This window comes from Pezoporus flaviventris, unplaced genomic scaffold (genome assembly GCF_033815535.1).
Source record: "Pezoporus flaviventris isolate CSIRO_AGI_PZ_B2104156 unplaced genomic scaffold, CSIRO_AGI_Pfla_v1 ptg000002l, whole genome shotgun sequence".
In the NCBI taxonomy this organism is placed as follows: domain Eukaryota; kingdom Metazoa; phylum Chordata; class Aves; order Psittaciformes; family Psittacidae; genus Pezoporus; species Pezoporus flaviventris.
In genome coordinates, this window is record NW_026892550.1 from 75,539,634 (window position 1) to 75,553,346 (window position 13,713).

At 47.3% G+C, this 13,713-nt stretch overlaps 1 protein-coding gene across 1 annotated transcript; it reads right to left on the minus strand.

Annotated features, from left to right (window-relative positions):
* Window positions 1–1,081: 1,081 nt before the first annotated feature.
* CDKL2 (cyclin dependent kinase like 2) lies at window positions 1,082–6,265 on the minus strand. The gene is given in 11 exon segments (XM_061444034.1): window positions 1,082–1,286; window positions 1,447–1,553; window positions 1,668–1,779; window positions 2,568–2,642; window positions 2,644–2,659; window positions 3,079–3,268; window positions 3,271–3,352; window positions 4,235–4,361; window positions 4,885–4,938; window positions 4,940–4,968; window positions 5,951–6,265. Coding segments are annotated over 11 exon segments (1,083 nt in total). The 5' UTR covers window positions 6,152–6,265; the 3' UTR covers window positions 1,082–1,196.
* Between the last annotated feature and the right edge of the window lie 7,448 nt (window positions 6,266–13,713).

Below are 13,713 nucleotides of genomic sequence, written 5' to 3' on the forward strand. Positions count from 1 at the left end.
TTCCCATCCCAATGTTTTTTCTCCTTTCTTCCAATATCATGTAGTTTGACAAATACACTCATACAGACAAGGAGCACATGCAGCACTGGTGCCTGGTGGTTCCTTTGGCCCCAGAGAGAATCCCTAGAGGGGGCAGGTATGTGATCACATGTGTAGCCAGAGCCCTGAGTAAAGCCCATCTATGCAGGACATGGTTCCAAGAAAGCTGGTGAGATTTTGGAGCACAGGCTCTGAAGACACTTCTAAAGCACCTTGTCTCCTTCCCTCTTTCTTCTCCCCAGTTTATGCTCCCTCAGTCCCTTCTGCTCAGCTTCAGCAAGGAAAGAGAGGCAATTCTGGCAGTAAAAATCCTAGGTTCAGCACTGCAGTTCCCACATGCAAGAGAATGATACTAACTCCAACAGGTACAGCAGATTCCTTGGAAGATCCTGAGCACCAAGTAGAAAAAAAGCAAAACGGCAAACAAAACCACACGATTTTTTCCCCTGAGTGTTCTTTCAGACAAAATGACTTAAAGACCTGTATGTCTTTCAATATGCAAGACGAGAAACTATTAAAAACATATTTAAAAGCCTCAGCTTAAAACAATCTGGAATGGTAAAATGGAATGCTAAGTGATAGTGCAGATGAGTGGCTGAGTTCAAGCTCAGTCCTTCAATCTTAAGACTACAAGTCAACAAGCCATCCACACAGCCAGGACTTTTCCTAAGCCTCCTTCTCTCCCAGACTCCTACCTCATGCTCAGAGAGGTATCAACAGCTACATTAATTTAGATTGCATGACTTAATTTTTAAACATTTTCACTAATGTTAAGTTTGACAAGCTCTGCCCCCCCCCCCCCCCCCGGCAACACTGTTCTCTCTTCTCCCTTCCATTTTCCCTGATGCCCTTGCAGGGCTGTACATGCATTTTCCCACTCCTCATGTGAAGGCAGACAACTTCCCCTTTTTGTTATTCTACCAGCTTGCTCAAACCCAACATCATGAGCTGTGTAATTTCCAACACCAATGCCAAGCATGCACAAAACTATCCCTTTGAAACCCATGAGAAGGCTCTGGGAAGGTTTTTGTAAAAAAAAAGGTAGGAATCTATTAAGCAATGGCCATAAAAAGGCAGAGGCAACATAATGTGCTTGTACATACCACGTGTATGCAGAAATTAAAGCTAGACAGCAGAAATGAGAGCCCACTGGCTTTTTACAGGTAGGTGTGATTTTCTCCATGAGGCTAGTGCTCAGCTCTGGGGAAGCTGCCTTCTGATGCCTCAGGCATTAAAGTCCCTGACAGCTGCAAACTGGGGAAGAAAAAGCCAGAGACGGTCAACTTCCAGGTCTAGTATAAATGGAGAGGACAATCAGAAACTGCCTGATAGAGAAATGCAACACCAACATGTAACTTAAAACCAAACCTATTCTTTGATCAAATCAGACTCCCAAAATGTTGTTACCTGCTGTGAGGCCAGACTTGGGGTATGGAGATCAATAGCAGCAAGGGAGGCGACACAGGACTCTGAAATGGTTTTATTTTCTTTTTTGAGGTATCTGGGGTGCCATGCTGCAAAAGACAACCAATGCATACAGTGTTAAGGAAGCAAGAGCTAGCTGCTGCAACACACATTGCTTCCTGCCACTCATTTAGTAACCAGCTTTTATTCAGAGGACATCATACCTTCCACTCCTCTCAGCTCAGGCAGATGGTTTAGCTCTGGCAAATGCACATTTGTCTTGGAGAATTCCCATTTTCTCCTATTTGCCTGAAGGATGTTTTTTTCATTAGTAACCTGTAATCAAGGGCATAAGTACCAGCTCATGAAAATACATGAAAAAAAAACCAAACCAAAACCAAACAAAAAAAGCCAAAGCTATTTTCAAGCTTAAAAATGCATAAACACAGCAATGTTCTGCTGTAGTTGGAACTTGGGGAAGAGCAAAAGAAGCAACTCTAATGTGTGTGATGGAATCCATTCTGCTCAAGTGTTATTTATACATTATAAATAATGGAACAGCCACAGCAAGACAACCCCAAAGCAATCATCTAAGGGAGACTGCTTTCAGAGGGACAAAATACACCACCTGGAGAATGTCTTGGATTAGTTAGGTGTAAGAAGGCAAATATTCCTGTTAGCATGGAAAGAATATTGCTTAGGTAGTTTGTGCAGTGTAAAGCTTTCCAGTTCACTTGTTCTCATTATCCATTTTCAATGCATATATGACATGACTAAATAAGGCCCTGCCCATGTTAAACCCAAATCCTCAATTCTGCTCCAGAGGCACAGCACACAGGGTCTGGTTTTTTTGGCCGTGGATTTATTTCAAGTCTCACAGATACCCATGAGGACTGCTCCCTCATTTAAAATTGTCCTCTGATACAAAGTATGTTTCGTATAAGATAACTGTTAGCAAGGAATAACAGATAACACATTGGTAGGTCAAAAGGGGTGAAGAATAGAGTATTTCTAGTTGGGAGCCATGGTGAAGGCTGCAACAGATGGGATTCTTGACAAGAAAATATGTGCTTGGGTTCAGAATTGATTTCTGCTTTGACAAAGGGGAAAAGCAGATGACTTACCAAGGTCAAGCTTACACTGTAATGGCTTGCTGGAGAATGCTTCCACTGCCTTACAAATGGGTTCAAGTATTTTTTTACTCTTTTCATCAACTCTGTAATGAAAAACATCCCAAACTTTGTATTAACTGGTGAAAATAAAAACAACAAATGCAAGACATCCAGAAACATTGTCATGAAATGCTTAGGAAGATGGCTCACAGGGAAAACATCCTTTTGTGAGCTCACTTAACAGAGAAATGTGGTCCAAAGGACAAGCCACAAGCCAAAGAAAACCAAGTGCCACAGCAGCTGGTGGAACTGCTGCTGTTCAGGAGCTTTGCCCAGTGCTGAAACACACTCACAGCTGCTTGAGGTGAAGACAATCCTCCATCCAAGGGCTGTTCCTAGCCATGTCCCATCGCAAACACACATCGCATGTTCCACCATCATCACCTTACACCTCTCTCAGGCCATTTCAGTCCCTCAGCAACAGGGATGATACATATGAACTCCTCTAGCTCTGCTCCCATACCTGTATTTAAGGTTCCCAGGCAAAGGACCCATCCCAACTGCAGTGGGAGAAAAGTTCTCGTTGCTGGGGGGAATAACTATGCCTGCATTCTTGACATAGTCCAAGCTGCTGCTGGAATCTTTGATACTGGTTTGAGAGCTTATTGTAAAAGGGTTGATTGCACTGTCGTACAGGGAGCTCAGGTTGGAGATCGGTCTGCTCCTTCTGCATCAGTTTTCGAGTGCTTTGCCTTGAACAGCTTTGCATCTCTGCTCTTTGGCTCAATGCTAAAATCCTGTTTGCAAATAAAACATCGTCTTTCCCCTACGATCATGCTTACAAAGTAGCTTAGAACAGTGCACGCAGGAATAAGAAGTCAAAAGCCTAAACCTGCATGATTCTGCAGGGACCTGACAGAGATGGAATTGGTTTTAGTAGAAAACCTCTGTTTTCCATCAAACAGGAGACTTGCCAGGGTTCCAGCACCCTCTGTAAATAAGTCACTTTAGAATAGAGTCTGATGGAGGATATCCTATCTGATTTAGATAGGAAACGATGGAGGAAGAACAGTCATATCTCATGTCACTTTCAAATAAATCAAGTGAGAACTGAGCCCAGTGTTACCTCAAAGTCACTCTGAAGCCTCTACTCCTTGGTAGCTGGTTGAAAGGAAAATAGGTAATTTTGGAGGCAGGGCTTTAACACAGGTAAACAGCAGCATACAAGCATGTTTTTGTGATTCAACATGAGTTGATGATTCCCAAAGGATTCTCCCTTCAGCTCCGTATGTGCCGTGTAGTTTACCTGCAAGGGACTGGCCCAAAGGCCACTTGCAGACTGCTGAGCCAAGTACTAGAGCAACCTCATAGCTGCCAATCACCTAGAATCAACGGCACACAACTCCTACACAGCAGCCCACAGGCTGCACTGTGCTGGGTGTCAGAGCTGTGGGGGCACAGGCACAGTGTATTCCCCTGGATCAGGTGACAAGGTCTTCAGTGCTGTTTAGACTCACAGTAGCCTCCAAAGGGGAGGCACAGCACACTTACCTAGTCTTTTTTTTTCTTTTAATGAAATGGACAATTATGCTTATATTTTTGCTATGAACTTACACTGCTGCACATACTGATTTTAAAACATGTGAAAAAAGAATATTGGAAAACAAAGATGGACCAACCTGGACAACAAGGATTTTTCTTTCTTCTAAGCTATCATCTTTGTCCCTTTTGCTGATTTTTTTTTTTTTTTTTAATTGATGGTTTCTGGCATCTTTCTGAATCTTTGATTTAAGCTCCTGAGCGAATCTATATTCCACATAGAGAAAAAAACAAAAACAAAAGGCTTCTGTTAATCTCAATATCCTCATCAGCTGGTGTTCAGCCCAGGCTCTGATAGCTTTTTAGGTAACCAAACCAGCCATGCCTTTTTAACTAATGAGAAGCCAGCCAAAAATGATGTATCCATTAAAACAAAGAAAATCTTTCAAGCACATGCTTTTCAGATTACAACAATGAAGGTGTTTGTGTCCCAGCCTGGTGTGGATGCCGACACATTGCATGCACACAGTGTAAGACTAAACTACCCAATATGGTGCGCTGCGGGTTGTGCACGCTGACGAATTAGCGTCATGACCAGCTAATGAGGCAAACATGCTGCTGCGCTGTGTTACCTTTCAACTGTTCTCCCATTTCCAGGAAGGCTAAACCCAAACAAAACCAAGACATCCAACAGCTGTCAGCTCTACAAAGCCAGCATAAAATCTTTAAGTGCAGCTGCTTAACCTCCTTCTAATATTAGCCTGCTTTGAGTAAGACAGGAACTGTTTACCTTTCAGCAAATCCATCCTTGTTGAAGAAATCACACTTCAAGAGTTCAGCACAGTCTTTCGTGTGGGTCAATCTGCAAACACTTCTGTGAAAGCAAGGTGAACATGAGAAGGCAAATATATTAGAAATGAAATAAAGGCTTTAACATTTCTGAGTGAGAAGGCAAGAAAATACTTCAGTCTCTCCCCTCTAGGACTTGTTATATTGAAATGAGCCCAACCACTGCCAAAACCATTCTGTGTAATAAACACAGAACTGGCTGCTTCCATCCTAATCACCAGTGCTCACAGCAACTCATTGCACATATCACTCTGCTCTCAGTAAACCTCCATTGTTTCAGTTACCTTTGTCTGGCTGAGGCTTTACGCCCTCTTTTGACCATCAGCCATTTCAAATACAGCCACGTGGGTTTTAGGTTGTTTTAGTTGCTCAGCTCCAGACTACTGTGTGAAAGGACAAAAAAACCCAAACCCCCAACTCCCTGGAAGGATTCTCCGGAGTCTATTCCAAAGTTATAGGCTTCCTAACTCGCACACTGCAGACACATCCCTCCACCAGGAAGGGATCCAGGCATGCTTCTTTGCAGTGCCTCCACCAGCAGATAGAGGTAGGGTTGGCAGAAAACACTGTATCCACACAGCTCTGCTCGCCAGTAACAAGTAAGCTTATGATCTACAAAGCAACCTTAGGTAGCAGATGAGGAGCAAAGCTGGTTGGAAGATGGGTTGAAAGATCAGCTGATGCTTTCAACACACCAGTCCTTCTTCACCTTTTTAATCTCCTTGGAAAACTTAATCAGTGGGGCACTGTATGCTACAAATCCTCCCTGGAGTATATGCACTGACCATTTTGGCTCTGGAGATGGCTGGCTTAGTCTTGCCAGTCACCCAGGATGGTTGCTGTTGTAACCTTGCAGCCCCACTAAGCCACCAACCCGAACAGTTGATCATGCATTGGTAGTTGAGAGAAAGCCACTTTAACAGCCACAGCCCTTTCTGTAGGCTGTATTCTGCTCCCCAAAGACAAGTAAACAGAGAAACATTCATAGTAAACCACCAGTTAATTACCTTGGCTAAATCTAGCACTGCAGCAGGGAATTTGGGATAGCATTTGTCCAGAGATTTGGCCTCCTTCACTTCAGGCAACCTCATGCCAGCAAAGAGGGCATTTTTATAGGATAACTCTTGGTGTCTTGGAATTAAATTACCCGGTGCCACACAAACAAAGCAACCATCACAGAAGAAATACAGGACAGTCCGGTGAAACATTTAAGAGGCTGGAACACTTTGGCAGCACTACCCTTAAGGACTATAGTCTGCCATGAATTGATACTGAACTCATGAATTCTTAGATTGCCATTTGTAAACGGTGCTAAGAGCACACGCTCTGGGACAGTTCAGCATACACAAACAGCTTTTCCCCCAACACCTTCCTTCCCCGCATCAAAATGTATCTGACCCCTCCATTAGTAAACAGGTATGAGGATCCTGACAGGCTATTCTTACCCAGGCATTTGGTCATATGGTAGATCTGGTCAATGTCTGAATCTCCTGGGAAAATGGGTCCCATGTCCCCTATCTCTTGCTTTACCCTGTTTTGAGGGAACAATGGGTTTTCTCAGTGCTGTGGGGTGCTCAGTGGTGACAGGGGTGGGATGGGCCTAAGGAAGCTAAGAACCACTGGTGGGTGGCAGGGGACAAACAATCCACCCTGGCTCAGGGCAGTGTCCCAAAATCTTGTACTGGCTTGTACCCCATAGCATTTCCCTGCCCTGCCCTCATGAAGGAGTCCGCATTCTCCAATAATGGGTAGGGCTTTGAAGGGGTCTCAGCAGGATCAGACACCCCCCCCAGACAGACTCCACGTACCCTGTGCCTGTCATGCAGCACTGTCAGCACCCCTCTCCCCCCATCCCACCAATGCAGCCCCCTGATGCACCGGTGACGTGTGCTACTTACAAGTCAGGCACCCTCATGCCAAGTTGCTGGGCATAGAACAGGCATCGAGAATGAGCTAACAGCTGCCTGGGCAGGGGAGAAAAGGGCTGGGTGAGCTGGGAAACCTGATTTTGAACCTGGCTTATCCCTAGTACCACAGCAAAGTCCCAGCCCGCTGGCTGGTTACAGAAGAATGGGGGGAGGATGATGGAGAGCAGTTGGATGTTGTCTCCAAAACCCACCACCATCAGTGGGAACTACTGCCATGGACACCCAGAGCACCATGGGAACCGGGTGTGCGGGCAAGGACAAAGTGGGAATGGGGTGAGTGCTGTCCTGAAGCTGTCACTGTCCCCATCACACTCGCTTTTTAATCCCAGCCGCATTGTCAGTCTCTGTCGGCTGTGCCTGCTCCTTGAGCTGCTACAGGAATCTTTAGAGTGATACTGCCTTGGGCCACCATGCCCTAAAGGTGCCAGTTCTGCCCAGCGGGGATGAGCCACCCCTCTCCTCGGAGGCCATCTCTTCCTGCAGCTGCTGCTGGACTTGCTGCAGCTCCTGCTCCTGGACTATCAACCGGCTCAGCACCTCCTGGCCCTGCTCCAGGGAGGAAGAGTACATGGTAGTGCTGTGCAAAGGGGGGTGGCTGCAACCCGGGGAAAAAAAAGGCTTACTGGGCTAGTGGCTGCGGGCTCTCAGTGCCAGCAGGACATCTGCAGCATGGCTTGAATTTCTCTCCGTGCTGCTGGCTTGTACCACCCAATCTGGGGGGGAGCCAGGGGCCCCCCCACATTACACTGAAGCACTGGGGAGGAGGTGCTGGGGGGGAGGGGTGGTCCCAGCAGCCCCATCCTAAGCCCCACACAGAATCATAGAATCACAGAATGGTTTGGGTTGGAAAGGACCTTAAGGTCATTCAGTTCCAACCCCTCTGCCATAGGCAGGGACACTCACACTAAACCATGTCACCCAAGGCTCTGTCCAACCTGGCCTTGAACACTGCCAGGGATGGAGCATTCACAACTTCCTTGAGCAACCCATTCCAGTGCTTCACCACCCTTACAGTAAAGAATTTCCTTCTTATATGCAATCTAAACTTCCCCTGTTTAAGTTTGAACCTATTACCTCTTGTCCTATCACTACAGTCCCTAATGAAGAGTCCTTCCCCAGCATCCTTATAGGCTCCCATCAGATACTGGAAGGCTGCTGTGAGGTCTCCACGCAGCCTTCTCTTCTCCAGGCTGAACAGCCCCAACTTTCTCACCTGTCTTCATACGGGAGGTGCTCCAGTCCCCTGATCATCCTCGTGGCCCTTCTCTGGACTTGTTCCAACAGTTCCATGTCCTTTTTATGTTGAGGACACCAGAACTGCACATAATACTCCAGGTGAGGTCTCACAAGAGCAGAGTAGAGGGGCAGGATCACCTCCTCCCACCTGCTGGTCACGCTCCTTTTGATGCAGCCCAGGATACGGCTGGCATTCTGGGCTGCAAGCGCACCCTGCTGGCTCATGTTCATTTTGTCATCGACCAACACCCCCAAGTCCTTCTCTGCAGGGCTGCTCTGAATCTCTCTGACCAGCCTGTAGCTGTGCCTGGGATTGCTCTGACCCACGTGTAGGACCTTGCACTTGGCATGGTTAAACTTCATGAGGTTGGCATCAGCCCACCTCACAAGTGTGTCAAAGTCCCTCTGGATGGCATTCCTTCCCTCCAGTGTATCAACCGAACCACACAGCTTGGTGTCATCAGCAAACTTGTTGAGGGCACACTCAATTCCACTGTCCATGTCACCGACAAAAATGTTGAACAAGACTGGTCCCAACATGGATCCCTGAGGGACACCACTCGTTACTGGTCTCCTGCCGGACATTGAGCCATTGACCACAACTCTGCGTGCAGCCATCCAGCCAGTTCTTTATCCACCACATGCCACCATCTCCTTACCTGACTCCTCTGCCTTTCCACTTTGACCTCCTCCTGCCTCCACAGGAAGGAGTCCAGCTGCTCTTGTAGCGCTGCAGGAGATTTCCCACTGGCGTGCTGGTGTCCCTGCACATGGGTCACACTGCCTGCCTCTCTGCCTGCTCCTGTCCTGCACTCCTCACCATTGCTCTCAACTCTTCCAGCTGCAGGGAGGGGACAAGGAAGCTCCTCTGAGATGGTATGGGTGCAGTGAACAACCCCAGGTGCTGTGGAGGCTCCATGACCCCCAGCCAGCCAGGGGATGTGGCTGGGAACCCTGCCAGGAGCACCCCACAGTGCTGGTGGGTGGTGGGAGCTCCCTCTGCACCTCACCTGCTCCTGCAGCTGCTCCAATGTGGTGCCCAACTACTCCAGTGTGGCCCTGTTCACTCCCTGCTGCTCTGCCTGCTGCTTCAGGTCCTGCTTTATCACCTGGAGCGTGGACCTGGCCAGCGAGATGGGAGCATGGGTGGGCTTTGCCTTCACAGGCTTAGCTGCTCGGGGGCATCCCTTGCACCCCAACCCAGGATGCTCCCAGCTGTCCGGGCTCCATTGCAGCCCTGCAGGGTACAAAACCTCTCCTGGTCCTTTACCTCAGTGGCAGACTGAGCTGATCACTGCCACTTTCAAGAGCTTTCTGCAGCAGCCTCCCCATGGGCTGCTCCTCACTGAGGACTTTGCTCTCCAAAGAGCCTATCTGAAGAGAGACCATGAATAGCTTGAGACATTCTCCTGCCCATCTTATGAGCCAGCCATTAAAATAACATGCAGGCATCAGATACCACATAATTAGATGGGAAGCAGAGCCATTTATTGAGGAATAAGTACTTCGACCAGAGCAGGTAGGAAAAGCCCCCTCACCCCCCATGCTAATAGCATGAGTTGGGAATCGTTTAGAAGTCCCTACTAGTACAAAGTTATATACACTACCTGTATTTAATTAGTGCCTCTGTTCCAGAGATCAGACGTTGGGAAGCTTGGCTGCAAACACCCTGTTCTGGTCTGAGGAACTCCACTACCATCCAAGCGGTGGGCCAGGGCACATCTGAACTCTGCATTTTCCTCTGAGGAGCTCAGTTCCTGGCACTGCTCATGCCAGACACCATTCACAGACTCCCCCACATTACACTGAAGCACAACCAGCTGAGGGATAAGGGTGGTCCCAGCAGCCTGCTCCTAAGCCCCACATGCCACCATCTCCTTACCTGGCTCCTCTGCTTCTCCAGCTTGCCCTCTTTCTGCCTCGAAAAGAGGGAGTCTTCCTGCTCTTGCAGCTTCTTGTAGCGCTGCAGGAGATTTCCCACCTGCATGCTGGTGTCCCTGCACATGGGTCACACTGCCTGCTTCTCTGCCTGCTCCTGTCCTGCACTCTTCACCATTGCCCTCAGCTCTTCCAGCTTCAGGAAGGGAAGAAGGAAGCAACTCTGAGATGGGACAGATACAGTCAGAAACCCTGGGTGCTGTGGAGGCTCCATGACCCCAGCCAGCCAGAGGATGTGAATGAGAAGCCCCGCCAGGACCACTGCACCAAGCTGGTGGGTGGTGGGAGCTCCCCCTGCACCTTGCCTGCTCCTTCAGCTCCTGCTTTATCTCCTGGAGCATGGACCTGCCCAGCGAAACAGGGGCATGGGTGGGTTTTGCTGGGGATAGTGCAGAGTACCCTGGCTCTAGCCTTGCTGCTGCAGTTCTGTCCATAAACAGGCTCCACTTTGCCACCTCTTCCAAGATGGGCAACAGAGGGCAGCCTGCCGCCACCAAGACCCCACATCGAACATGGACACCCCACATGGAGTAAGCTCAGCGCTGGGGCTCAGGGAAACAACACACAGTGTGGAGGCCCTGTCAGGACAGCCACTCCAGGGACACAGAGTGGAGCCCCTACTGCTCAGCCTTCCAGCCCACAGAGAAGGTCTGGTACCCTTGATACTGAGCCCAGCAGCCCACGGAGAAGGCCTGGAGCTCCTTTCACCCAGGCCAAAACCCCACGGAGAAAGTCTTGGCCTGCTCCCACCCAGGCCACCAGCCCACATTAAGAGGCTGGAGCTGCTGGCACCCAGACCACCAGCCCAGGGATGCAGCCCAGAGAAAAGGTTGCCTGGGCAGACCTTGAGAGAGCAGGGACTCAGCCAATAGCCCTGAGCTTCAGCATTGTTGGATGGACCAGCTGCAAGAGCTGTACAAGTGTTTGGAATCCTCAAGCTGCAGCACTTCCTCCAACTCCTCCATAGGTTTGCTGGAGGCTGAGTCTGAGATTCTTCACAGTCTCTATGGTGTCCTAAAGAAGCAAGCGGCTCTGCTGAAAAGCCACCGAGTTAGACTGCACTGAGCTGGAGAAGCTGAAGTCCAAGCTGCTGCTCCTCCAGGAGGGAGGTGGGAGCTTTGGGGGCTGGTGGGGTGTTTGACACCTTGGGTGGGGGGTTGTTGTCCTCAGAGCCTGGCCGTGAGGTTGAGACCCCCCTCACTGACTGTGTGTTCCCTTGGCCCATATTCTTGTAGGCCGGGAGAGCATCACCATCATGCTGGATGAGCTCTGGGGCCAGGTGTTGTCCTGCTAGAGAAAAGTAAGTGGTAAGTGACTGGAGGCTAAAATCAGCTTGTCTTGGGGGAAGTGGCAAAATTGACTTGTCCAGAGGCTCTATGTGTCCTTGGCATAGACTATCTCAGGAGAGGGTACTTCAAAGACCCAAAAGAGTACTGATAGGCTTTTGATATTGCTGCTTTGGAGACAGAGGAAATTGAGCAGCTGTCCACCTTGTCTGGTCTCTCAGAGGATCCTTCTGTTGAGGAAATGTGGCTCTGCTCCGTAAGACAAGTTATCTTCTGTTAGCAATAGAAGAAGTGGATGGACTGACATGCTGTTGACATGGAATTTAACCTGAGAGCAACAACTCCATAGATCAGTTATTATCAGCAAGTATGAGTGCATGAGGATTGAAAAAAAGCAGAGGCAGATGAATTTCTTCCTTTTGAAGAGGGACGGGGAAAGGATTTATACTGGCATCTGGAGTTTTTACATTCTTATATGAATCTTGGCACCTTTGCAAATGAGGGGAGACTAGAGAAAAAACAAGAATTAAAGTTCTGAGTATTTCCAAGCACTCCTTTCACCCTCAGCACACACACACACACAGAGTCCTGCTGCCCAGCTACAGAGGGCTGCTTCAAAAAATCACACAAATACTTGTATACATTACTCAAGCTCTGAAGGTGGGTTTTCTGATACGACTAGAAATGCCTTCCTTCCCCACCTCTCCCTTTTTCTCCAGTAGAAAGTTGCCCAGTAGGAACATTTTAAGTTGAGGTTTTCCCATTTTTCACCAGCAAGTGGTGGATGATGATTGAGGCAAAGGTTTAAAGAACATTTTCCAAAGAATGAGAAATAAGCAGAAGTTGGAAAGCTTTGTATTCCACAGGAGGCTGATCTGTCAACAAAATTCAAGTAACAGTTTTCAGGCAGCAGACATTTTCAGTCTTGGTTTGAGCTTTAAGCACCCTACAGGGCACAGATACAGTTTTTAGAAGTTTGTATGTACTTCCATTAAATTTCTAAAAGCCCTTTATGAATCCATGTTACACGCAAATATCTTTAAATCTCAAAAATGATCCTGGTTTGTAGGGCACCACTTTTTTTTTGCAGCAAAACAGGTGGTATCTCAGCTTGGCTTTCAGGACTGTTAGTCTGGATTTCTAGGAATAAATGAAACTAGGTTTTACTGCTTTGATTGAACAGATTTTGTTGCACTGATGCATCTGAAAAGTTGGGAGTGTGTGGGGATGGTAAAACCTCAAAATAAACCAGTATGTGACTCTGTTGGTGTTGCTTACAGCATTATTCAAAGTTAATGCACAGGGGCATGTCTGCATGACTGGCTAAAGCAGAACCTGACCTCATTCATGCTGTTTTACCCAGAGATAGCTCTCAAAACTGTTATTTTATCTAATACAATAATATTTATCTACTATAGTAATAAGAGTGTTCTTAATTCCTGGCTGTCTGGACAAGTCAGGAATTTTCCCGTCATTGCATGGGAGTGTATTATATGTACAATGTCAATAATATGTATAGAAATAAACAGTATTTCACAAAGAAGCATCAGAATCCCTTATCAAATGGAAAGTTGTAAACATTGGAGAATGATCAGATTACTTTCGATTTATACAAAGATAAGTTATACTAAGTTTCCATTTACAATGAAGTATAAAGTAGCAGTGTAAAAGAACCCTAAAATTTACTGCCAAGGGAGCACCAATGTTCTTTAGGTGAGGTAAGGGATGACAGAAGAGAGCACCAACACTTCACAGGCCATTAAAGGATACAACCTAACCTCCAATGGACTTGCAAATGATGCATTTCACAGCCTCATTTATGGACTCAGATCACGGTGTACCATTCTAGATCACGCTTTTCCCCCAGTCACAACTGTAAGCACCCTTTTACAGTTTTTCAGTTGGACCCATTGAGAGCAAAAATGTTTAGAATACATACGCATTTCAACCCTGTAATTTACTGTGAACCCTAAAAATAAGAGCACACTGGCCCTGTTCTTTAACAGTAATTAATCCACTTTGAAGATGATGGAGACACAAATATTTGTGCATGCCTTCAGAGAAGTGTCCGATCAAAAAACTGATGCTGAGTTTAAAGTCCTCTATAGGGACCCAGCAGGCTCTGGATCTGGCCCTGGCTCTTATAACCCTCCAGAAAATGGCAACACCACATTTTCAACTCATAAAACATATCCAAGCAGGATGGTAAATTAAACTTGGTGTTTACAGACCACACCTCCAGCATCTGTACACCTCTTGTACAGCACTTTTTCAGCTTCCACATTTTGCAGCATAACAATGCCATTTACAGGGCAGTAGACTGGCATTTAAGGTTGAACCCAAGAATTAACCTGTAAAAACAGCACATTATGCATGCATTGC